The 24,296-nt window shown below is 41.5% G+C and overlaps 4 protein-coding genes across 10 annotated transcripts; 3 read left to right on the plus strand and 1 right to left on the minus strand.

Annotated features, from left to right (window-relative positions):
* The first annotated feature begins 2,111 nt into the window (after positions 1–2,111).
* Positions 2,112–3,938, plus strand: ppp1r27b (protein phosphatase 1, regulatory subunit 27b). Its single transcript, XM_053499437.1, has 3 exons — positions 2,112–2,469; positions 2,586–2,736; positions 2,815–3,938. The coding sequence occupies exons 1-3, from the start codon at positions 2,235–2,237 to the stop codon at positions 2,933–2,935; spliced, it is 507 nt and encodes a 168-aa protein (XP_053355412.1). The 5' UTR covers positions 2,112–2,234; the 3' UTR covers positions 2,936–3,938.
* A 200-nt stretch (positions 3,939–4,138) lies between these two features.
* On the plus strand, positions 4,139–7,782 carry LOC128527130 (mapk-regulated corepressor-interacting protein 1-like). 5 transcript variants are annotated; one of them, XM_053499440.1, is made up of 4 exons: positions 4,139–4,266; positions 5,159–5,272; positions 5,400–5,504; positions 6,492–7,782. In XM_053499440.1, exons 2-4 carry the CDS (start codon positions 5,170–5,172, stop codon positions 6,554–6,556), a joined length of 273 nt encoding a protein of 90 aa, XP_053355415.1. In that variant the 5' UTR covers positions 4,139–4,266; positions 5,159–5,169; the 3' UTR covers positions 6,557–7,782. The 5 variants fall into 5 exon arrangements, with proteins under 5 accessions (XP_053355415.1, XP_053355416.1, XP_053355413.1 ...); XM_053499441.1 differs by having other exon boundaries at positions 4,144–4,266; positions 5,162–5,272; XM_053499438.1 differs by lacking the exon at positions 4,139–4,266 and adding an exon at positions 4,302–4,565.
* Positions 7,671–8,903, minus strand: anapc11 (APC11 anaphase promoting complex subunit 11 homolog (yeast)). Of its 2 annotated transcripts, XM_053499445.1 has the most exons (4): positions 8,818–8,903; positions 8,362–8,476; positions 8,093–8,234; positions 7,671–7,991 (listed from the first exon to the last, which is right to left on the minus strand). In XM_053499445.1, exons 2-4 carry the CDS (start codon positions 8,468–8,470, stop codon positions 7,976–7,978), a joined length of 267 nt encoding a protein of 88 aa, XP_053355420.1. In that variant the 5' UTR covers positions 8,471–8,476; positions 8,818–8,903; the 3' UTR covers positions 7,671–7,975. The 2 variants fall into 2 exon arrangements, with proteins under 2 accessions (XP_053355420.1, XP_053355421.1); XM_053499446.1 differs by lacking the exon at positions 7,671–7,991 and having other exon boundaries at positions 8,089–8,234.
* Positions 8,904–9,970: 1,067 nt separating this feature from the next.
* On the plus strand, positions 9,971–22,022 carry LOC128526799 (coiled-coil domain-containing protein 40-like). 2 transcript variants are annotated; one of them, XM_053498952.1, is made up of 18 exons: positions 9,971–10,167; positions 10,337–10,441; positions 10,717–10,800; positions 12,388–12,607; positions 12,871–13,028; positions 13,153–13,275; positions 14,392–14,513; positions 14,607–14,850; positions 14,967–15,149; positions 15,248–15,493; positions 16,534–16,747; positions 16,886–17,055; positions 18,059–18,150; positions 18,272–18,392; positions 18,709–18,897; positions 19,546–19,704; positions 20,038–20,175; positions 21,217–22,022. In XM_053498952.1, exons 1-18 carry the CDS (start codon positions 10,015–10,017, stop codon positions 21,328–21,330), a joined length of 2,835 nt encoding a protein of 944 aa, XP_053354927.1. In that variant the 5' UTR covers positions 9,971–10,014; the 3' UTR covers positions 21,331–22,022. The 2 variants fall into 2 exon arrangements, with proteins under 2 accessions (XP_053354927.1, XP_053354926.1); XM_053498951.1 differs by lacking the exons at positions 19,546–19,704; positions 20,038–20,175; positions 21,217–22,022 and having other exon boundaries at positions 18,711–18,891.
* The last annotated feature ends 2,274 nt before the right edge of the window (positions 22,023–24,296 follow it).

Genomic DNA, 24,296 nt, shown 5'->3' on the forward strand with positions numbered 1-24,296 from the left:
GCCACACCTCAATCATTCATATTGACACATAGTGTCCCCGCCTCCATGACTAGGACTGAACAATGGGAGATGAGGGCAGTGCCAAAACATGCTGTTCCTTGAATGTCCACTTGGGGCAGGCTTAAAAAGTGAGTCCCATAAAGCCCTATGTTTAAATGGCCAACTTCGTGACAAAAATAAACATTTTTAACCTGGGACAAAACCTGTTTTCATCTCCAAAGCTAGATTTCCCATTTGTTATGACTGTATGTGAATTTTGTGTAACTCATTACCGTAATTTCCGGACTATAACCCGCACCTGGCTATAAGCCGCACCTAGTACATATTTTAAAGGAAAAACCATTTTGTACATACATAAACCGCACCTGACTATAAGCCGCATGTGCCCACATTGAAACATGGGATATTTACAAAGAAAGACGGTACACAAAAAGAGTTTTCAATGTTTTAATAACATAACTTGGCTTTTCTTTTTTTTTGACTTTTTACATTGCTCCAGTTCTTCCCGCTGCCGTTTCCAGCGTCTCACCATCGACTCATCTATGCGAAATTTACGTGCTGCAGCTCTGTTTCCTTCTTTATCGGCCAGCTCGATTACTTTTAACTTGAAAGCTGCGTCATATGCTTTTCTTTTTGCATTTGCCATAATGAGGGTAGGCTTATGCTAATTTTATTCATGTACAAAGCGCGCGAAGTTACCGTACGTTAAATTTCTTCTTCTATTGTGTTTATTAGCGGTTGTGACTTGCGTCTTCCTCAACAACACATGTCTCACTCTTACCTTTTCTGCTCGAGCGCCCCTGGCGGCCGTTAGAAAAAATGCATACATTAGCCGCATCTCTGCATAGGCCGCAGGGTTGAAATTGTGTAACAAAAGTCGCGGCTTATAGTCCGGAAAGTACGGTAGTTAAACTTTCCTATTAAGTTTATGCAAAGTTGTAAAGTGCTCACCCTATCATCCAGAGGTCGTTGGTTTGTAACCTCTCGCGGCCGGTGGTTTAGAGAAACTGATTGGCCGAGCTCTCTGAGGGGAGGAATGAGGGGAACAGTGCGTGAGCGAGCAGTTCGAAAAGATGCGGTTGGCTGGTGTCCCGTGGTTTAGAGGAAACACGCGATGGTCTTCGGCCCTCCCGACTGAATGGTCGTAGTAGCCTTAATGTGGGAGCCCCTTAGTGACGGGGAGGAATTGGATGTGACTAAATTAGGGAGAAAATCGGGGAAAAAAATAAAGTTTATGCAGAGTTAAGGGGTGTGGCCAATTTGAGTGACAGCTGTATTGTAGGTGTCAAACCTCTAGATCTCCGCTATGCATCGCATTAGCAAACCAGCTTACTAGAATCATTGCAGTTTTCCTTACCGCGAAACGTAGGAGTTTTTATGAATTCAATCAAAAGTATTAGCTCGCTAGCTTGTGGGTGGTAACACCCTCCCATTTGCCCAGTTATGGCTTAATGGGGGCGGTATTGGACAGACTCAGTTCCTGCCAGATGTCGATGAGGAGAGTTCCCACAGGTGAGCTTCAAACCGGTGCTTCAGAACACTTATGGGTGACGCCACAGGCGTCATGAAGACTGACACAGTGGCCACGCCTCCATTACAAGGAGTGTCACACAGTGGCCACGCCTCCATTACAAGTAGTGTCACACAGGCCACGCCTCCTTCTCTGTGAATGTATGTGATCAGTGTAATTGGGAATCTCCTCCATTTTTGAACCTAATGATTACACAAGTTATATTAATACTTTCATTTTATCCTAGCCTCATAATAGCCGTCATGATGGGAATATTTTTCTCGTTGCTTATCGATGCCATTTTCAGAACTGGCAACATGTTTGCGTGCTTATTTTACATTCTTTATCTATAAACCATCTTTACAGCTGTTTACGAGAAGCTTACTGGGTGCCTGTGGAATACGTGACCACAAGCTATGAGCTGTCAGGAGGGTGTGTGTGTGTGTGAGAGAGAAAGAAAGAATCTTGGAGAAAACAAGCTGAAGTATCAGTTCCCATCAGTCAGGAGGGTCAAAAATCTACTCAGCTTCCAGTTCAGTCACTCGAGCTGTGAGGTGATGGCACCAAAAATAGTCTGTGAGAGGATATAAAGAGCGCTAACCAGCTCATGAGACAGCACACAGCGAGAGGACCTGAAGCTCTCAGCATCAGACAACAAGCAACCCAAAGCCTAGTCCGAGCAGGATTCTGAAGACGATCCATACAACGAACTTTCCTCAAGAGGATGATGAAGTACTACCAGTGCCCAGTGACCCAGAGCGTGACCTACGAGGGATGCAACACCAAACCAGGGAGTCCGCTGCCCTGCTTTCCTTCACGCAAGTCTGTAAAACCTGTCCGCAACGTCCACTTCCCCAATGACGTGGTCTTCCAGGATTACGTCCGTCAGGGAGAGCTGGAGAGGATCGGGCGCTTTATTCGGACCAGAAGGGTGACCCTGGACACAATGTACCCTTCAGGTAAGACCTCATGCTCACCACATCGTGTACAGGGTAGTCAGTGAGTGTCATTTTTACATTACACGCTAGATGACTGAGGAGCCTGTTATTCATTTTTCATCACTCTTTATCACCAGGCATGGCAGCCATCCATGAGGCAGTACTCTCTGGGAACCTGGAGTGTGTGAAGCTGCTGGTGAAATACGGCGCCGACATCATGCAGAGAGACGAGGACGGTTGGACGCCGCTCCACATGGCCTGCAGCGATGGATTCCCACACATCGCCAAGTAAATACATTTTACTGTACATCATGTATTTAAAATCTTGAAACTCTTCTACAGATTCCTAACTTCATGCTTGTTTAGGTTCCTGCTTTCTCTTGGCGCTGACCCAGAGGCGGAAAACGACTGCGGAGAAAAACCCGCCGACCTCATCGACACCTACTGCAAAGAGCTGGTCGAGATGTTCGGCGTCGGAGGAGACTGAACCTGGGGTGCGTCTGTCTGGTGCATCGACTCAGCTCAAGCTTTCTTCTTCGTCTCATGATGACGGAGAGTGACCCAGGGTGTAACCGCTGCTACGTCCAGCTCTTGTGGGGAACGAGATCTTCTGGACGTCAGTGTAGGTCTGATGGTGTAGAACTGCAGACGTGGAGTCTCGAACGTGGGAGTTCATGCAGAGAGACGCATTTCTCCCACTGGGGGACGAGAAACAATGTGACTGTTTTTTAATATAAGTGTATGCGTTTTATTATATATCTTACAGCTCGGTGCAAAGGTTTGTCCCCCAGGGCAATGCAAAAGTAAGAGGTTTGTTGTGTAGCAAATGCTTTTTTTTTTTTTGCTAGATAAATTGTATAAAAGAGGTACACTTTATTTCATACTCCTGTATTATCGTTACTTTATTATTGTTGATGTTAACTGTACAATACTTATTTTTATTTCTACTTTGCATGACCCAAATTCTTGTGCTTTTATACCTTGTTTTTTGACGTAAATATTTTGACTATTACACTAAATCATCCTTCTTGCTTTATCACATCCGCTTTGTTTAATCTGCATCGGTTGAATCCAAGATAGAATCACATCCACTATTTTATTACATTAAATATTAAATATTATTAAATATTGCTTGTATTTATTTGTTCTAAATGAACACATAAATACAAACTCAGTGTGTGCAAACTCATTGCAAAAGTTTGCGCCCCCCTCAGGACTGACAAGGGTGCAGTGCAAAAGTTTGCGCCCCCCTCAGGACTGGCAAGGGTGCAGTGCAAAAGTTTGCGCCCCCCTCAGGACTGACAAGGGTGCAATGCAAAAGTCAGAGGTTTGATGAGGGTTGTTGTGTGATAATATGTATATGAAATGTTTTTTATATATATATTATTATTGTGGTAGATAAATTTTATAAAAGATTTTTTTATTACATTTTTATTATAACATTGCATTATTATTCTTGTTGTTAATTGTACAATACTTATTTTTATTTTTAATTTGCCCGACTCACATGCTCTTATAATTTTATACTTTGTTTTTTCCAAATAAAAATATTTTTATTAATAAACTAAATCGACCTCCTTGCTTCTTTAAGAAAATCTGCATGGGTTCAATTCAAAATAGAGCCACTTTGTAGGTGCACTATATAGGGCACTCAACACTACGTCATGCACCCTATCTAGTGAACTACACCCCCAACAGCCCGCCATTTTGGATCCGCTCACTGTTTTGCTAATACACCAGACTTCAGGATTTTTAAGCGTATTATTTTATTATAATATCGTACGTCTTTTTTATTTATTTGTTCTAAATAAATACACGGTAGGTACACCAACGATATAACACACCTGGATAGTCTTATTTAAAACTCTAAAAAAAATGGTCCGTTTTCTTCTTGCTTAGCTAATGCTAACTGTGAAACAATTGGGCTTATTTTTTTTCCTACCCACATTTTAAAACTTGTGCTTCCGCATTGTGCTACGATTGGCTAGGAGGTCAGGTTCGCGCGCGTGTTAGGTAAAACTGACCAATCAGGGCACTGATGTTTTTTGCGTAATCACAGCGGAGGCGGGGTTTTGTCGGAATGCGGATGGAGTGCTTAAATGAAAGAATAAAATCAAGTAACGATTAAAAAAATAGTCGTAAACGTATTTTTTTTTCAGTTGCACTTGCATTTTAGATTATTTTACCCAGGTAACCTGTTAATTCAGTGCAGCCGTGTAGATTTATGTTTATAGGATTAAACACCTTACATTGTTTATTCAATTGCTATTCAATGCAAAAAAAAAAAAGGATTAAGATAAAAAAAATCTTTGAGAGATGTTAAATGAGTATATAAAGTGGTAAAGAGTTAATGAGATTCTGGAATAAAACTAAATATTTCACATTTAAGGAGGCTTGGTGGCGTAGTGGTTAGCACTGTTGCCCTGCACCTCCAGGGTCCAGGTTCGAGTCCCACTTTGGGTCTGTGTGTTTGAAGTTTGCATGTTCTCCCCATGTTTGTTGGGTTTCCTTCCACAGTCCAAAGACATGAAAATTAGGAGATTAATATGAGCGTGTGTTTGGACTGGCACCCCGCCCTGTGCCCTAAGTCTCCTGGGACAAGCTCCTGCCCCCCTGACCCTGTATACAGGACAAAGCGGTATAGATGATGAGAGAGTGATACTTCACATTTGGCCGAAAGATGAAATAATATTTCAGTTTGTGTCTTCAGCAGGTTTAGGGATGGTGCAGAACTACAAGCAGGCATCGGGAGTGTGTTCTACTTCCAACACTGATGAGTTCCTCACCCCAGCGCATGAGGAGAACGTCCGCTTCATTCACTTGAGTCAGGAACATCATCATCACCATCATTATTATTATTATTAGACTGGAAGGTTTCGCATTGATTTGATAAGAAGATAACAAGTGGAGTGAAGGTTTGATCGGAGTGTGTGTGTGGTGTGTGTGTGCAGCCTGGCAGTGTGTGATGAGGGAGATGCAGTACTTCCAGGGAACTCAAAACAGCAACAAGGGACCTCAGAAGTACGTGGAGAGAACTCCGAACCCCAGCCTGAGCTGTGCGTACACACACACACACACACACACACACACCATTTATATGTCTGGCTGTCAGCTCTTTAGTCCTCTAAAGTTTAGATGCTGTCAGATCATTAAATAAATACAACAACAAAAAAACAAAGCTGTTGAAGCTCGCTCATTCTGTGTCAGTTTAATTAATTAATTCCTGCTGTTTGTTTACTTATTTATTTATGTTTTCTTTGGACAAGGAAAGGACAGAAAAGGAAAAAGGAAAACACCTGGAAGCTGCTGATGTGTGTGTTAGAATGTGGGATGTTCTAAACATTTTAAAACCCTAGTTGTTCAATGGTAGATGTTCTATGTTTTAAAATCTTTCTAGTTCAAGATGATTAGATGTTTTTAAAGTAACCTGGATGTTCTAGATTGTGGGATGTTATTTATTTTATTAACAATACCACAGTGCATCTTGAACAATTTGAATGTTGTTAAAAAAAAAAGGTTACATTTATTACATGTAAAGTGATATATTTCAAGCCTTTTTTGTTTTAATTTCGATGACCGTAGCTTATAAATGATAAAAATCCAAAATCTGGTCCTCAAAATATTAGAATATTCAAATGTATTTTGCCACTTCTTGTAAAGCTCTCCCAAGGTCGTAAATCAGCTGTGTATGACAGTGGGGTTGCATGTAGAGCTAGCACTTTGACTTTTAGCTAAGTGTTGTTAAGTATATACCCTCCCAGCAAACATTTGGTAGCATGATGACCGTTAATGACGGCTGTTGTGAATCAGATAACTTCAAGGACGTCCATTCAACTTTAATTCACAAATATGTTCATATTTCACTGACGTTAAAATATTTAATTTAATTTTATATGTAGTAAATCTTCCTTTTTAAGTTGGATAATGAAAGAAATTTTTTTAATGATATTCTAATATTATGGGATGCCCATAATAATGCCTTGTTCTACATTATACACACTGAAGCTGTGTTTGTGTGTGTGTTTTGTGTTTGCGTCCTGCAGCTTTCACCCCGGTGGACCTAAACAACGTGCGACGGAGAAACGTGCAGGACTCCAAAAAGTCGTAAAGGCCGCACCGTCACTGCTCCTGCACGTCTCTGTAAAGCTGTTTCTGTTTTATTTTTATTTAAGTGGTCTTTAATTATGAGGCGTCCTGTCCTGTCCGTGCGCATGAGGGGTCGTGGCCTGTATTTACTCCGCCCCCTAACGTTCGTTATGTCCTAAGGTGAGATTTAGAGGCACTGCGTTCCTCCTGCGCTTTCTTTCCCGTACAGTAAGCGTTCCTCCTGCTCGGTTCTTACTTCCACCTGTAGTCAGAGCCAGTGTACTGGGGAACGGTTTTAACCTCTACACGGTTGTTAGATCAACAAATTAAATGTGGGTGTGTCCTTTTTAAAAAAATTATTAATCACTTGATCATTCTGTTTGTGGCATTAAGGTCACGTTTTACTGTCCAGTCCTTCAGCACTGAATTATCATTATTGTTATTATTATCATGATGGAAATTTACTTTATCATAGAGTCACATCAGGTTTAATGACGTCAGTTTTTCCAAAATAAAAGCCTGTATCATATCATATCTACATAATACAGACAAGAGTATTTGTACAAACCTGCAGTGACATTATGTCCTAACACACACACTTCAATATAGAGTCAGTCTCCCTTTTGCAACTATAACAGCTTTCACTCTTCTTGGAAGGCCGTCCACACCATGTTGGAGTGTTTCTGTGTGAATTCGTGTCCATTCATTCTGTAGAGCGTTTATGAGGTCAGACACTGATGTTGGACAAAGAGAGGCCTTGGCTCACAATCTCCGCTCCAGTTCATCCCAAAGGTGCTCGATGGGGTTGAGGTCAGGGCTCTGTGTTCGGGCCGCTCGAGTTCTTCTACACCGAACTCACTACAAAATTCTTTATAGTCCTCACTTTGTGCACTGGGGTGGAGTCATGCTGGGGAAAAAACACAAGGTTATATGGAAGTGTAGCATTGTCCAAGTTGTCTTAGTTTGCTGAAGTATAAAGATCGCACTATACTGAGGATACGAGGCCTGAACTCGAAACACCTGAATTCAATCATTAACAGGTTTGGACGAACACTTTTGTCTGTGTAGCGTATATTAAAAAAGATAGGAGTTTTTTTTTTCTTTTCAAAAACCCATATAAAAAAAACAGACTGTAAGAATATTTGACACTTTTTATTTAAAACTCATTTCCCCTTGTATTTCTCGGTGGGGCTTTACAATGCAATGTTTGTGATTTTAATTATATAATATTAAAAGTCTTTGAACCAAGCACGTCTGATGCTCAGATTAATAACAGACACAACAACGAGCCAGAACATCTGGAAATGTTAGCCTCTGGAACTTGCATGGCAGTGGACGGCACTGATGGCTCAGAGTCTGTTAGCTAAAATGGTGTAGAAGTGGAGCAGTGTAAGAACGAAACAGAACCGAGTTGAGATCGTCAGCGTTTATTTCCATCACATCATGTTGTCTCTCCCCTGAAAGAGAACACAAAGGGTTAGTCGTTACTTTGAGGTTCTGCGACGTTCTATAAAATCTTTAAAGTGTAGACGAGCGAGCCGGACGGCGAGAGCCTCACTCTTTAAACTTCCACTCCTGCCGGCACATGGGGCACTGCTGCTGCACCTGCTGCGAGTTCAGCCACTTCAGGATGCAGTGCATGTGGAAGCAGTGGGAGCACTGACCCCAGACCAGCGGGCAGTCGTCTCCGGGGACTTTACCTGCAACACACGGGCGCCGTTATAGCGCTTAACGGAGTGTATGAATGATTTATACAATGATGTATGAATGATTTATACAAACAAATCAAATGATTCAATGAATAAAAACAATGGAGGAATGGCGTACAGTCCGGACAGCAGCCGTTAAACGGAGCTCTGCAGATGCCACAGTTTTCATCATTGGCCACCCAGAGCCATGAGGCCACACCGTGCCACTGCTTTATCTTCACCTTCATCTCTGTCTGCATACAATCATCATCATCATCATCATCATAATAAAATGCAAATATTACACAAAACACAGGAGGAAACTGGAAAAATAAGCATTTTGAATATATAAAGAAACAATTATAGATCTTTTAAATCATTTAAAAGAAATAAAAACACAAAAACATTTAAACAGCCTTAAATATCGTAAATAAACAAACTAATACATAAAACAGATGACGTCATTACATCAGAAAATAAACCAAATCTAACAGGACGACGGTGCGGTTTTTATTGGATGCAAGTTTTTTTTTTTTTTAACATCTAAGCAATAAGACACAAGACTTAAAATCGTAAAGATGATAAAAAACTACACTGTTCTGATGAGATGTTTAATGAGAATCCCGGTGTGGACCGCTAAAGCGCTCTCTCGGTGCTGGGCGCCATTTTGACTTCCGCTCTTTTCACTCGGCGCTTTCAGTAACAGCGATGTGACTCAGTGTCGCCCTCTAGCGTGCGGGAGCGAGTGGGATTTTATTTGATTATTATTTTTTTTTACTAATGTTTTTTATTTTTACAAACAAGCGTAATTACGTGTCGTTGATGGTTTAAGAGTTTGTAAAATAGTTACTATTTAGGTTATTATGTTAAGCAATTTCCCTAAAATAAATTAATAAAGTTATATTATTTAATTTATATAGATAATAATAATAATAATAATAATAATAATAATAATAAATTGCATTTAAAACTAGGTTTAATTCTGTTTTTTAAATGAATTAATCAAAAGACTTGTTGTTTGTACACTGTGAAAACTATTGAAGAAAATATAAAAAGGAGAACGTAGGGTATTTGATGGGTTTCAAACTGAAAGGAAAATGATTGCGATCATGACCACAAGGTGGCGGTAATGCAGCACAGTGCAGACCAACAGCCGGGAGACACCAAGAAGAAGACAAGAATTAAAACACGGAAGTCTCTCGAGTCTCTTAGAAACCGTTGCTCAAACATCCGGCAGTGTGCGGTTGCTTAGCAACAGGCTTCTAAAACGTCGACGGGAATTTTCACATCAGGCGCGAGCTCTCATCGACGCAATTTAATTCAAAATTTTAAATTTATTTGTTAATTTTCTAAAGGTAAGTACAATATTTCAATTTTATTTTTTTTTAAACATGTGTTTTGTGTTTATTAAATAAATTGTAAAAAAAAAATGTAATCAAACATGAAAAGTAAAACTGACCTTCGTTACTTTTTAAATGCTGATAATTAATTAATTATAAAAATAAATTTATTATTACAATCTTTCATTATTACAGCTGATGGCATTAATGCAGTATTAGAACTGTAAAAAGTGCATTTATTAACGCAACTCCAATAAAAAATGTGCACTGTTTAATTTAATTTTTACTTAATGAATTTCTATATTTAATAAATAAAACTAAAGTTTATATGTAACCAAAAAAATAATAATTTTGTCTAGAGGTAATAACATTAAAACAGATGACTCATAATTATCATCACACCGTTAACACACTGGTACCACACCACAGGTGACCTCTGACCCCGTGCGAGGATGGATGGAGCTGAACCAGGGATGGATGAAGGCAGGAGAAGGTCTCCACTCGATGAACCCGAGGAACCAGGAGGCGGAGCCGAGCAGCACAGTGGGAGTGTACCAGAGCCTCCAGCATCATCTCTCCACACCACGCCGGGGTCCAACCCCAGGGTAAACACAGCCCCATGTTTACACCGCATCACTTCCTGTTTCCTGTTTACACTTCTAGTGTTTATATAAAAGCTGTGCATAATTTGCTGCCTATGATGGACCTTCCTGCTGTTTCATGTCCAGTTTAAACATTAACGATGATGTGTTCACCTTATCTCCTCTCGTCCAGGCGGCACTGGCAGGCGGCGAGGGAGAGGGGAGAGCGCCACCCGGCCGAGATGGTGAAGATGATGAAGATGACGAAGATGAGCTGATCGTCTTGGATGCTGAGCACGTCTGTGACTTTGAATATTGAAAAAATTTGGCAACTTATTGTAATATTTACATATAGGATGTAAAGGAAAAAAGACTAGATAGATAGATAGATAGATAGATACTTTATTGATCCCGAAGAAAATCAATAAATAATCCCACAAGATAAATTATACTGTGGTTAAAGTAATACAGGATTAATTGCTATTGAATTTAAGCCAAGGTTTAGTAACGTATAACAAGTGCACGATTTTATTCCAGCTAAAATGAAGTTTATAATCAGATCTTTTCCCACAGCCTCTGATGAGGAGATTTCAGTCGGCTCTAAAGCAGCACCTGACCAGAGAGCTGGAGAACCTGGAACTGAAGCTGCGTGAGAAGGTTGGGCTCAGAGATTCCCTTTAATCCATTTTACTCCAGTTGCTTCCAGAACTATATCATATAAAAAAAAATTTTATTCTCATCTTAAGCTTGCACCCCTCTTTTAATCCTACGTGTTTTTTCGTGCAAAAAATTTATAAAAATCATGTGATCGTAGTGAGTCTCAGTCTTAGCTAAACACCTCTAAACTGTAACAGCATTCAGGGGGGTGTTAACACAAGGCCAAAAGTAATGGACATAAGAAGTGGTCTTAAAGAGGCTGTTCAATCTGGAAGGGTTTATAAAACCATTTGGAGTTCAATGTTTTACAGTGAGAAAGGTTATTCACGAGTGGAAAGCATTCGAGACGGCTGCCGATCTTCACAGGAGTGGACGTCCCAGCACATTCACCCCGAGGTCAGACCGTGCAATGCTCAGAAAAATACAAAACACCAACAGAGCTACATCTCAGACGCTACAGGCCTCACTGAGAGTGTTACATGTTAAAGTCCATGACAGCACAATTAGAAGAAGACTGAACTAGTATGGTTTGTTTGGGAGGGTTGGCAGGAGAAATCGCCTTCTGTCTGTAAAGAACATAAAAGCTTAATGCATCTGAACAAACCACAAGACTTCTGAAACATGGACAGATGAGACCAAAGTGGAGTTGGTTGACTTTAAAGGCCCGTGTCGTCTTATTTCACGAAAATCAAAACAGCATCTCAGCAGAAACACATGGCTTCAAGCACGGCTTTAACATATTATACTGTACTATACAACCTCATTGTATATGAGAGTATTCTAGAGACAAATATAGGCGTGTCTTTCCAACAGCTAAAGCTTGGTCGAAATTGGGTTAATCAACAGGACAATGAACTTCTGGCAGGACGATAAGAGAGCTGTGCGTAAGTAAATGTTTAAAAACCTCAATGAACTGAAGCGATGCTGGATAGAAGAATGGATGTGAAAGACTGATGAAGTCATAAAGGAAACCTCTACTTCGAGTTGTTGCTGATCTTATAGTTTCTTTATCGTATAGTTCCTACAGTGTAGGTTTATGAAATAAATGGATTTTTACCATGAGACATTTTCATGTTGTAGGTCACGGTAGTAGGCTGAAGGAGAAAGATGAAGAGAAACACAGAGAAGTGAGTAGGCAGAAGAGACCAGGAGAGACAGAGAAGTACACAGAGCAAAGGAATTAGGAAGTGAGAGAAGAGAAAGAAGTAGGAATGAACATAAGAGATGAAGATCAGGGTGAAACTGAATCAGAGCGAGGGACCGAAGCAGGTGTGATGGTGAGACAGGTGGAGACAGGGAGACAGATGGTCCTGCTGAAGCTCCAGTTGGACCTCATGGTATGAATTTATTCTCTGCTCATACACACAGTAACACACCGTTTCACTACGTAAAACTACATTTTAGATTTAATAGTAGATAATTATTAATCAACGCGTGAATGCTGCGATTGAAAATTCTTTAAGTTATCCCCCGCTGTAGCTTCAACCGATTTAACTGTTATTAGGAAATAAAAGTTGTATTTAAAGGTTAGTTGCTGCGGTTTAAAGAGAATAAATCCGACCCAGAGTCCTGTGTGTTTTGCACCAGGTGACGGAGGAACGGGTGGAGAACTCCAGGCGTGAGGAGCTCGGCGTCAGGCTCTACGGTGTCCAGCAGGACCTCGCCAGAGCGCAGGCCAGTCTGGAGTCTCAACATGCGAGCAGAGCTGAAGCCATCATCCAGAGGAGACAAGTGAAGGAACAGCTGGAGAACATCAGGAACCAGTACAACAGCGCAGTGGAACAGGCAGGCAAACAGCGCGCACAGGGTGAGGAGAATCTACTCTGCATATCTTATCACAGGTATCTCGTATAGAGAACATCAGACTGCATTTACTAGATATTATGTACATGTATGTATTTAACACAAAGACACACCTGTGAACCGAAAACCATTCCAGGTGACGGCCGATGAGAGAACGCCATGAGTGTGCCAAGCTGGCATCAAAGCTAAATGTAGCTACTTTGGGAAATATAAAACCTATTCTGCGTTGTGTGTGTGTGTGTGTGTGTGTGTTGGGGGCGGTGACAGTGTCACAGCTGCAGTCGGAGGCAGATGTTCTCGCACGGCGTCTGCGTTACATGGAGGAACTGGCCTCCGACCGGCGCTCAGACGTCTCCGCTATGAAGAACGCCAAGACCAAGGCGCAGGCGGAGAAACGACAAGCGGCTCAGCAGAAATACCAACAGGTCAGAGAGAGAGAGAGAGAGAGAGAGACGTTGACACTTTACTACAAGTCCTACTTTTATTTTAGTTCATATATTATTGTTTTATTATTCCTTTGTGTGTGTGTGTGTGTGTGTGTGTGTGTAGGACCTGTATGTGGAGCGTCTGACGAAGCAGGTGGAGAAGCTGACGGAGCAGATCTCTCTGTACGAGGTGCAGACGCGCACGCAGACGAGCCACAAACACGCCGCCCAAGACGCCTTAGCCGAGGTCTGAAACCTGCTCACTTAATTCAGTTAATACACACCTTCTGATATATTATCGTTTCCATAGTAACAAACAGACTGAACATTGTGTGTAGTTGTAGATAAATAAGAAGTTATGGATTTTATGTTTATGTTTTATAGACTTTACTCAACATTAATGTAACTACACTGCCAGGCGAGACAAACCCCGCCCCCGGATGATGTAATTAAGTGAATAGTTAAGAGGCTTCCATTAGATAATTACTGCAGTGATTAATATGTTTGAAGTTATTTAACCCTAACTGATGCAACGAGGAGATTCTCATTTCTTACACAACCAAGTCAGAAGACATATCCTGTGATTGTGGCAGAGATGTTACTCTGTTTCAGAAATTATTGTCCTGCATCAAGCAAAAAAAAAACAACTAAAGAGATTCCTGAGATTACTAACATTGGGTTAAGAACTAAAAAAAAAACATTATTAAAACCTGGAAGGATCGTCCTGACCCATCATCTCTTACGTTCAGGGAGGAAATGTGGTCGAGAAACCTGAAAGAGCGTGATGTGAGATCTCTGAAGAAAATCAAATCATTTTTAAATAAAAACAACAACAGTAGAACTCACGGCTATGTTTAAAAGTGAAAGTAAGAGCATTTCGGCATCTACAGTACGATGCGAAGAGATCTCAAGGGATTGGGACTAAACAGCTGTGTAGACTTAAGAGAGTCACCTATCAGTGGAGCTAATCAGAAACAAAAGGCTTCAGTTTTAGAGCTAGGGATCATAAAGACTAGACTTTGGAGTGATGGATAAAGGTCATGTGACCCGATAAGTCTAGACTGACCCTATTCCAGAGTGATGGGCGTGTCAGGGTGAGGAGGGAAGGACATGAAGCGATGCTCCCATCATGCATAGTGTCCACTGTACAAGCCTCTGGAGACAGTGTTATGATCTGGGGTTAATCAGTTACTCAGGTCTAGACTCAGTAACATTATGGGGCAATAAAATGAAGTCAGCTGATGACCAGAATGTACTGAACCACCAGGTTATCACATCTATGGAGGGTTTCTTCTCTGGTGTTAGAGAAATAAAACACATGTGGTGGTATAAGATAAAAAAAAAGTGTGTGTGTGTTTCACAGGCTCAGCTGGAGTTAGACTCCATGATAGTGGAGAGGAAGCAGCTGCTTCAACAGTGGAACAGCATCGTGATGGGGATGAGGAAGAGAGACGAGGCGTACACTACACTCCAGGAGGCGCTGAGGTGTGTGTGTGTGTGTGTGTGTGTGTGTGATAGAAGTCTTGTAGCATTAAACTTGATTCCTGATTGGTTGCCCACATGCTGCCTCCGCTCCAGATCGGCCTATGACCAGGTGCGTGCTCTGGACACGGAGGTGGAGGGATGCAGGCGCTCCATCACACGGGAGCAGGAGCGGAACGAGGCGCTGACGCTGCTGGTGAACCGAGCCGAGCGCGACGGCGCCACCTACAGAAAGCTCCTGGCACAGATAAATGCACAGCAGGAGGCGCTGCAGAGTGCCTACACCACACACACACGCACGCTTCAGGAGACTGAAAAGAGTTTGAACAGAGTGACCTCGGTGAGACACACACACACACACACACACACACACACACACACACTGCAGGAGACAATCTTGCACAAACTCTAACAGTCTGTCTGTTTGTTTGTGTGTGTGTGTGTGTGTGTGTGTAGGATTGCAACGTGCATCAGTCAGAGCTCAGTGTCCTGAGGAAGCAGATTGAGAAGGAGTCGAGTGTGCGATTAGAGCTGGAGGAGAAGATCATGAAGAAGATGCAGGAGCAGCTCATACACAACAACGCTGCCAAACACACACACTATCTCAGCACCAAGATCACAGCTCAGCTCAGAGAGAAGGTACACACACACACGCACGCACACATGCACAAAAACACACACAATACATAAGACATTTTTAACCTGTGTGTTTATGTGTGTGTGTGTTTGTGTTTCAGGACGTCCGGCTTTCGAAGGTGGAGAACGAGGTGGCTGCACTGGCGCTGGAGGTCAGTGAGGTGGCGCTGCGTTTCGAGGCTCTCTCTCGCCTGCAGACGGAGCTGCAACAGGAAGTGACGAAGCGGAACCAGCTGGTCTCGGCCAATGAGGCGGCGGTGGATAAACTCCTCCTCACCGTCGAGCAGAAACAGAGCGCCATCCACATGTGTAATAAGAAGATCGAGCAGATCAGAGCGAACACGGGGGTGAGACCCACACACAGGCCACGCCTCCTACACTGAGACCCACACACAGGCCACGCCTTCCATACTGAGACCCACACACAGGCCACGCCTTCTACACTGAGACCCACACACAGGCCACGCCTCCTGCACTGAGACCCACACACAGGCCACGCCTCCCACACTGAGACCCACACACAGGCCACGCCTCCCACACTGAGACCCACACACAGGCCACGCCTCCTACACTGAGACCCACACACAGGCCACGCCTCCTACACTAAGACTCACACAGGCCACGCCTCCTACACTGAGACCCACACACAGGCCACGCCTCCCACACTGAGACCCACACACAGGCCACGCCTCCCACACTGAGACCCACACACAGGCCACGCCTCCCACACTGTGACCCCCCACACAGGCCACGCCTCCCACACTGTGACCCCCCACACAGGCCACGCCTCCTACACTGTGACCCACACACAGGCCACGCCTCCTACACTGAGACCCACACACGGGCCACGCCTCCTGCACTGAGACCCACACACAGGCCACGCCTCCTACACTGTGACCCCACACACAGGCCACGCCTCCTACACTGTGACCCCCCACACAGGCCACGCCTCCTACACTGAGACCCACACACAGGCCACGCCTCCTACACTGAGACCCCCCACACAGGCCACGCCTCCTACACTGAGACCCACACACAGGCCACGCCTCTTACACTGAGACCCACACACAGGCCACGCCTACCATACTAAGTCCCACACACAGGCCACGCCTCCTACACTGAGACCCACACACAGGCCACGCCTCCTACACTGAGACCCACACACAGGCCACGCCTCCTTTATTGAGACCCACACACAGGCCACGCCTCCTACACTGAGACCCACACACAGGCCACGCCTCCTACACTGAGACCCACATACAAATACACAGAAGCCACAACCCCTTTTTATATTTTTTCCTATTTTAACAGTTTTGTTCACTTCTTTGGGTCTTCGAGTATTTAGTATTGTGTGTGTGTGTGTGTGTGTGTGTATGTGTGTGAGCAGCATGAAGACCTGGGTCCTCTGGAGCTCGAGGTGAGGTCTCTGAATAAACAGCTGGAGGAGCTCGGATTCGAGATGAAGGAGCAGCAGCATTTCTGGCTCTGGCAGCAGGGGGAGCTAGTGAGACTGAATCAAGAGAAACAAGCACAGAGCGACGCAACACTAACGCTTAACACACAGTTCACCATCCTGGAGCAGAGGAACCTCCGCAAAAAGAGTAAGCAACACACACACACACACATACACAGAGCATGAGATGAAACTCAACCTGATCAGCTGCAGATTTTTAGCAACTTTTAGATACATACGTACAGTATATATGTGTGTGTGTGTGTGTGTGTGTGTGTGTGTGTAGGGGAGATGGAGCAGGAGGAGCGTGCTCTGGTCGAGATGGAGAGACACACCAAAGTTTTGAGGTTGGACATGCAGAAGCTGAACTCACTCCTGAACCAAAATAAACATCTGGGACAGGAACTGGAGCAGAACAATATCCTGATGGAGAACAGCTTCATACACACACTCAAGGTCCTGCTACACACACACGCACTACAGGAAATGTATATATACAGTGAAACCTCGGATTGTGAGTAATGCGGTTTGCCAGTGTTCCGCAAGACGAGCAAAGATTTTTAATAAATTTAGATTTGGAAAACGAGCAAGTCTTGGTTTACGAGCACCGGGTATAATGTTTTACGCATGATCACAACTGAGCCAACGTTTTTTCTCTCTCTCTTTTGTGCTGCGGAATTGTGGGTAATGGTCCCCCCTACTGGGTCTTAGTGCGCGTCTCTTACTGGTATAATCAACATCCGTGCACGTGTGTACTGTTTACTATAACACTGTGACCATGTGTGTGTGAAAAACATATTTTATTTTGTTTCTCAAGTCTCATTAGAGAGGTTAAAGATCCATGTTCACCTTCTCTGTATCAGGCTGTCGTTATGTGTCTGCACGCGTAATTTGACACCATGCCCCTTCACACACACACACACACACCTTCTCGCCTTTAACTTTTTAAGTTAAAGTGCAGGTTAATTTGTTTTACTTTTACTTTATATTTTTTTATTATTTATTTTTATGTTTTTATTTTTTTGGGCTGTGGAACCAATAATTTGATTTGCTTTGATTTATGAGTGTTTTGGAATACGAGCCTTAATCTCGTAATCCAAGGTTCCACTGTGTATATATATATGACTTGTGTCCGTGCACAACTCTATTCTGGAGATTTTTGAACACTGGCTCAACCTACTGTATAGTTGATTGTTTGCTTTAGTTGCACCTCCAGGGACTGAAATGCATTTATTTTTTCCTATCTTTGGTTTTATATCTTTCACTCAGATGTTTAAAGTTGCACTGAGTAAATACAGCTGCATAAAACTAAAACTGTGTCTCTTCATTTCAGGCTGCAAAGCAACAAAATATGATTATTTTGAAGAGATGATTCTTTTTTAAACCCACTGTTTATGTTTATATATATATATATATATACAGTATGTGTGTGTGTATGTGTGTGTGTGTGTGTGTGTAGGATGCAGAGAGAGAGTCTGTAGAGATGCAGCTGCGCCTTGAGAAGCTTCAGGAGGAAAAAGAGCGATTAATGAACAGCCTGGTAGAAGCAGAGTGAGTACACACACATTAAAATCAAAATACTACATACACTAATGTGTAACGCTAATCCTGTAGGCTTAACAAACATGCATTTTGTGTGTGTGTGTGTGTGTGTGTGTGTGTGTGTGTGTAGGCGACAGATTATGCTGTGGGAGAGAAAAGTTCAGTTGGCCCTTGAGACTCGCTCAGCTGTGGATTCTGAAGTTGGAAAGGGGGAGATAGACACCATGAAAACTGAGGTCCATCGCATGGAGGTGTGTGTGTGTGTGTGTGTGTGTGTGTGTGAGAGAGAGAGAGAGAGAGAGAAACATTGTGTATACAAATTTGTGTTTGTGTGTTAATTCTGGGCTGTGCGTGTATATGTGTATTTTTACACTGTGTGTGTGTGTGTGTGTGTGTTTGAGTGTAGTGGTTTATTGTTTGATGTGTTAGTGAATTATTAGTACTGTATATGTTGTGGGTCATGTGTTTATGTGTGAAAGTGTATATTTGTGTTATCATTTCTGTATTACTGTTTTAATATGTGTGTGTGTCTGTGCATGTGTGTGTGTGTGTGTGTGTGTGTGTCAGAGGCATTACAGCCAGCTGATGAAGCAGCAGGAGAGGATGCTGAGGGAGATGGAAGCGGCGGTCGCGCGGCGTGAAAACATCATGACACGCGGCGAGGCTCAGACACGCAGCAGCCGCAAGCAGGTCACACACACCGAGCTCCGGAGCACACTGCAGCACCTGCGCCGCAACATCCTCCAGACGCAAAAGGCATGTGTGTGTGTGTGTGTGTGTGTGTGTATGCGCAGTTACTTGTGTACATATATACGCTGCCTGGTCAAAAAAAAAAAAAGTTGCACACTTTAATATTATATTGTTCCGCCTTTTGCTTTTATTCCGGCCGTGGCATCGTTTCGATAAGCTAATGCAATAAATACGGCGTGTGCCATCAGGGAAGAAGAAAACCTCCGTAGATGTGATCCTCTGGTGGTTCAGTACATTCAGGTGGTCAGCTGACTTCATTTTATTGCCCCATAACGTTACTGAGTCTAGACCTGAGTAACTGATCAACCCCAGATCATAACACTGTCTCCAGAGGCTTGTACAGTGGACACTATGCATGATGGGAGCATCGCTTCATGTCCTTCCCTCCTCACCCTGACACGCCCATCACTCTGGAATAGGCTCAGTCTGGGTCACATGACCCTTTTCCTCCGCTCCAGTCTTTATGATCCCCAGCTCTCAAACTGAAGCCTTTTTTCTGATGAGTCTATTTATATTCATACAGTATGACGGACGTATTGAGTGAGATATGTAGTGTGTAGAATAAAAATAATATCACAGAATTTTCTGTTCAAGGTTCTAACAATAGACTGTGTGTGTGTGTGTGTGTGTGTGTGTGTGTGTGTGTGTGTGTAGCGAGCAGAGGAATGTAATGGTGTGATAAACCAGCTGCAGCAGGACCAAAGTTCTCTCACTGAGAGTCTGAGAGAGAAGCAGCTGCAGATCAATGACCTCCAAAAGATTAGCTCCGCCCACAATGATGACCTCAGCAACATGCAAGAGACCAGAGAAAAAGTATGTATTTGAACACACACAAGCGCGCGCACACACACAAGCTAGGATATTATTCATAACAAACTCTCATGACTAATGCTCAGTGAAGCCCCGCCCACTGTGGATTATTTACATACGATGTCTGGAACTTTAACACAACATTTTGAACAAAATAAAATATCACCTAGAACCCAGATAAACGTTCTGTTCTCAGTGCTAGAACTTGATCAGTAGCTCCATTTCTTCTGCTCGACGCCGGTCGAGTGTTCTCCTGCTGTGAAGTGAGTGTTCTGCTGTTCTTGAAGAGTTCTCCTGTAGAACCCATCCTGAATGTTCTGCTGTTCTTCATTGTAGAACCTGCTTCAGCTGTTGGCTCTGCAGGCTCGGGTGAAGCAGCTGCAGGCAGTAAAGGAGGATCGTTACAAAGCCACGGCGAGCGAAGAAGACGCGCTGAGCCTCATCACACAGACACAGCAAGAACAGCTGCGCTTGGTGAGACACGGAACGCTCTAGAACATCTGGAACGTCTGATGATCCTGAACAACTAATAATCGAACATTTAGGAGTATCTAATATTCTAGGCCTACAATATCTAGAACATTCAACATTGCTGGCTTCAAGACACTTAAATGTATAACATGTTCTAGAACATCCATCGTACTGTAAAATATCTAGAATTCTACAGTAGAACATAAAATAATCTAGAAATATTGAGCATTATGGAAACTCTAAAATTACACTGTATAACCTCAAAACTCTATGACCTAAACATTTCTAAACAGCTAAGATAAAAGACATAGCTAGAAGCATTCTAGAGCATCCAACATTCTAGAATAATATGTAACACAGATTGTGTGACGTTTGTTGGCTGGGACTTTATTGTAGAACACTACATTATTACAGTATATACTAAATTATTATATTTTGGATCCTTGAAAATACATGACCATCTAGAACATCCAGCTTACTGTGAAATATCTACCATTCCAGAACATCAGCATTCTAGATAATTAGAATTATTAGAATTAAATACATTCAGTATTTAAAAGTAATGAGTGTTCAAGAACATCTAAAATTCTAAAATATTAAGTTTCTTGAACAGCCAACATTCTGCAGCATCTAAATTTCTAGAATGATCAGAAATTTCTAGAAACATCTAACGTTCTAGAGCGTCCATCTTACTTTGAAACATCTACCCGATACCATGCAACATGTGTGTGATTCTAAAACATTCAACATATTCTATCATTTTTTTAGCATTTTAGAACACCTATAATTCTAAAACATTTGAAGTAGCATTCTAGAATGTTCTCAGCTATAAATAACCCGGGATTCACTGGTAAATTTATGTTCAGTTTGGACAGGATTCTTAGTACAGGACGTGTAAAATATATTTAAGCAAAAAAATATTGAACGTTTCAGAACATCCATCTTACATTAAACTATCATGTAGCATGCAGTGATGCTGTGATTCTAGAACATCCAACATACTATAAAAAGAATGATGTGTGTGTGTGTGTGTGTGTGTCACAGGTCAGTGAGGTTCTACAGCGGGTTCTCCAGGACGTCCCGCAGCACAAATCTCTGCTCTCGCGGATCAGCCTCCTCCTCTCTGCACACACACATTCCAGTCCAGAGACAAAGTGATGCTCGGCTCTAGAGCTTGTTACACTCATGGGTTCTGTGTGTGAGTACAGCAGCAGGAGGGCGTGTCCTGGTTCTCACCGAGCTTTAATGAAAGTGAACTTCTTTCCTGAAGTAGGCTTGTTCATGTCTCACCACCGTGTAACACAGACAGAACCCACACCACCCCGGGGAGTTCTCCATGCACCAGCTGACGTCTAGCCTTCAAAGATCTCACGCGGAACCCGTATTACTCCAGAAACTCCAAAAACAGTAGTGTCTATGTTCTCACAAAGACACGCTGGATCGAAGTTCTAGAAGTTCTAGAAGAGAAACAAAGCAACTGTGTGTTGTAATATCATCATGTCTTTCATTTAATTATGTATTCTACAGCTCAGTGCAATAATTAGTGCCCCCTCCAGGACTCCAAAATTAAGACGTTTGTGTTGAATGAAATTTTTTTTTTGGAGGGGGGAGATTAATTGTAAAACAGAGGAATCATAACTTTTGCATGATCTGTATTATTACATTACTGTTTTGATTATTGATACAATCCTTATTTCTATTTACACTTTGCACCACCCAAGTGTCTTATACTTTTATTTCTTGTTTTTCCCAATGAAAATATTTTTACTATTAAACTAAATCATGCTTCTTGGTTCTTCACATCCGCTTTCTTTTAGAAAATCTGCAGCAGTTAAATCCAAAAATAGAGTCACACCCACTATCAATTTTATTACAATTTAACAGATTGTTTTTATTTATTTGTTTTAAATTAACACACAGTAGGTTCACCAATTATATATCACACATTAATCATCTATTTAAAACTCTTCAAAAAAATGGGCTGTTGTCTTAGTTGGTCATTATTTTATTTTTTTTCAATGACAATTCTACTTTAGCTCCTTTCAACTCATTGACCTGCAAACTTTTTAAAAGTGAAACTCTAGAGAGAAACAAAAAATAGTTTGGGAAACGATGCTCTAAAATGTTGTGTATTTTAAAATCTCAAAAGTTCCAGATTATGTGATGTTCTAGAAAGCTCGATATTTTAAAGTCCAGTAAGCTGAATGTTCTAGAATGTTGGATGCTCCATAATGTCAATCAATGTTAAGTAAATAAATACAACAAAAACACAGAAAGCTGTGGAAATTTGACGAATTTAATTTTGTAATTGATTGAATAACTAGCATACGTTATTTAGGACAAAAGGACAAACCCACACAATGGGGGACAGAGCTCTTTGTGTTAACAGACTCATGCAACGGATGCACTGTGATACACCCTGTTCCAGTGAGAGACTCCAAAAATACACGGGTGGAGTTGATTGATCCGATGAGCTCATCCAGTGAACACAGGAGGGCGAGTCGTGGGTACCGCACCCTGTTCCTTCACTTCCCAGAAGTCGAGATGAAGGGGCGACACCAAGTTCTTTCTGTCATTGGATAGATCGTTACACTGGGTTACTAACTAGGAATGTTTTTTTATTCATATTCATATTCTTTTTCATGGTAGTTGTGTGAAAGGGGAAATAAGTAATCTCCTTCACCACGAAAATAATTATCATGATTCTATTATCAGGATAATAATCTAAACCACAGGAAGAGGAGGCAAGTGCCTCAATGACTGCTAATTTAAAAGATTTAGAAAGCAGTAAGTACTGAGTAAAGAGATACTGTTTTTAACAGGAATCTTGTTATTTCTGGGTTTATCTGTTCGAATAATCCTGCATGTTTATAGTGTATAGTAGATGCTATAGTGTATAGCATCTACTATACACTATAATTATTTTGCTTAAGAGATTAGTGACATGACTTCAGTCTCTTGAAGGGGAGTCAAATATTATACACTAGCGTTAGTATGCATCATTGGCGGTTAAATAGTTAAAAGGTTAAAGTTAAAAATAATCTCCTGATCTTTAATGTAATTAGTGATATTATTATTATTATTGTTATTATTATTATTATTGTTATTATTAGTAGTAGTAGTATTAGTATTTGAGGTTGAAGCCCATGTACATGTCTGTGTGTCTCTCTGTACAGCAGAACTCTCTGTCTAACTTATTAATACAAAGAAATCACATTCTGTAAAGTTGGGTTGTTTGTGTAATTGTTGGCCAAATAAACAACAAAATGGTGACAAAATTGTCTTGGTGTTTTTTTCCTTTCAAGGTCTCTTCTGTTGTCGTCTCAGGGAGTGTTTCCTTTAGCACCGTCTCCCCGACTTGCTCATCAAGAACTAACTGATCATTATAATGTGTACTGTTCATATTAGCTCTGATTTTTACAAATTATTTTCATATTTTTAATTGTGTACAACTGAGTGACATGTTAGCAATTATAAGGTAAATTTCTAAATAAATAAAGTTATCCAGCGCTCTTCGTTTAATAATCTCTGACACAGGAATATATTTCCTAATAAAATGCTTTTTTTGTGTAACAGTAGCACCAATGACAAAATGACAAAAAAAATCTTTAGATGAAAGCTTTAGAGTTCCACTTCCATGTAAATTTTTATAGTGACTAGACATTTCACTGAACTTGGCCCTTTAAAAAATGCTGCAATTAAATACTCAAATATATTCTATATTCTACTGTAATGTAAGTAATTCTATATTATATATTCTACTGTATACAGGTAATGTATGTGTTGTGTTCTATGATTTTGGCATTAGCAAAACACTAACTGCTCAGCACTTTGCACTATTTCTGTAGAATGACCCAGATATGGTTTTATAGAAACTGGATGGAGTTTAAACTGGTAGAGAAATATTATTAATAATATATATTATAATTGTCTTTTACTAAATATATAGAGGAGGCAGTCAACAATATTATCAGTGACATGTTATCAATAATCAATAATAATAATGTATAAACAAATCCAATTAGAATAAATCAATATTTAAGAATGTATTGTCACGCACAGATAAATAGGTATAAGTAAGTAAAAATAGGTGTGTGTGTGTGTGTGTGTGTGTGTATTTGCGC

The sequence above is a fragment of the Clarias gariepinus genome, chromosome 6, assembly GCF_024256425.1.
Source record: "Clarias gariepinus isolate MV-2021 ecotype Netherlands chromosome 6, CGAR_prim_01v2, whole genome shotgun sequence".
Classification (NCBI taxonomy): domain Eukaryota; kingdom Metazoa; phylum Chordata; class Actinopteri; order Siluriformes; family Clariidae; genus Clarias; species Clarias gariepinus.

What these genes read in the sequence shown, in the direction of transcription:
- ppp1r27b (XM_053499437.1), top strand. Translation starts at nt 2,235, where the DNA reads ATGATGAAGTACTACCAGTGCCCAGTGACCCAGAGCGTGACCTACGAG. An exon ending in GGACACAATGTACCCTTCAG is followed by an intron (nt 2,470 to 2,585) that starts GTAAGACCTCAT and finishes CTTTATCACCAG; the next exon opens with GCATGGCAGCCATCCATGAG. An exon ending in GGATTCCCACACATCGCCAA is followed by an intron (nt 2,737 to 2,814) that starts GTAAATACATTT and finishes ATGCTTGTTTAG; the next exon opens with GTTCCTGCTTTCTCTTGGCG.
- LOC128527130 (XM_053499438.1), top strand. Translation starts at nt 4,529, where the DNA reads ATGCGGATGGAGTGCTTAAATGAAAGAATAAAATCAA. An exon ending in CGTCCGCTTCATTCACTTGA is followed by an intron (nt 5,273 to 5,399) that starts GTCAGGAACATC and finishes GTGTGTGTGCAG; the next exon opens with CCTGGCAGTGTGTGATGAGG. An exon ending in TCCGAACCCCAGCCTGAGCT is followed by an intron (nt 5,505 to 6,491) that starts GTGCGTACACAC and finishes TGCGTCCTGCAG; the next exon opens with CTTTCACCCCGGTGGACCTA.
- anapc11 (XM_053499445.1), bottom strand. Translation starts at nt 8,470, where the DNA reads ATGAAGGTGAAGATAAAGCAGTGGCACGGTGTGGCCTCATGGCTCTGG. An exon ending in TAACGGCTGCTGTCCGGACT is followed by an intron (nt 8,235 to 8,361) that starts GTACGCCATTCC and finishes CGTGTGTTGCAG; the next exon opens with GTAAAGTCCCCGGAGACGAC.
- LOC128526799 (XM_053498952.1), top strand. Translation starts at nt 10,015, where the DNA reads ATGGATGGAGCTGAACCAGGGATGGATGAAGGCAGGAGAAGGTCTCCA. An exon ending in GCTTCATACACACACTCAAG is followed by an intron (nt 17,056 to 18,058) that starts GTCCTGCTACAC and finishes GTGTGTGTGTAG; the next exon opens with GATGCAGAGAGAGAGTCTGT. An exon ending in TGCAAGAGACCAGAGAAAAA is followed by an intron (nt 19,705 to 20,037) that starts GTATGTATTTGA and finishes TCTTCATTGTAG; the next exon opens with AACCTGCTTCAGCTGTTGGC.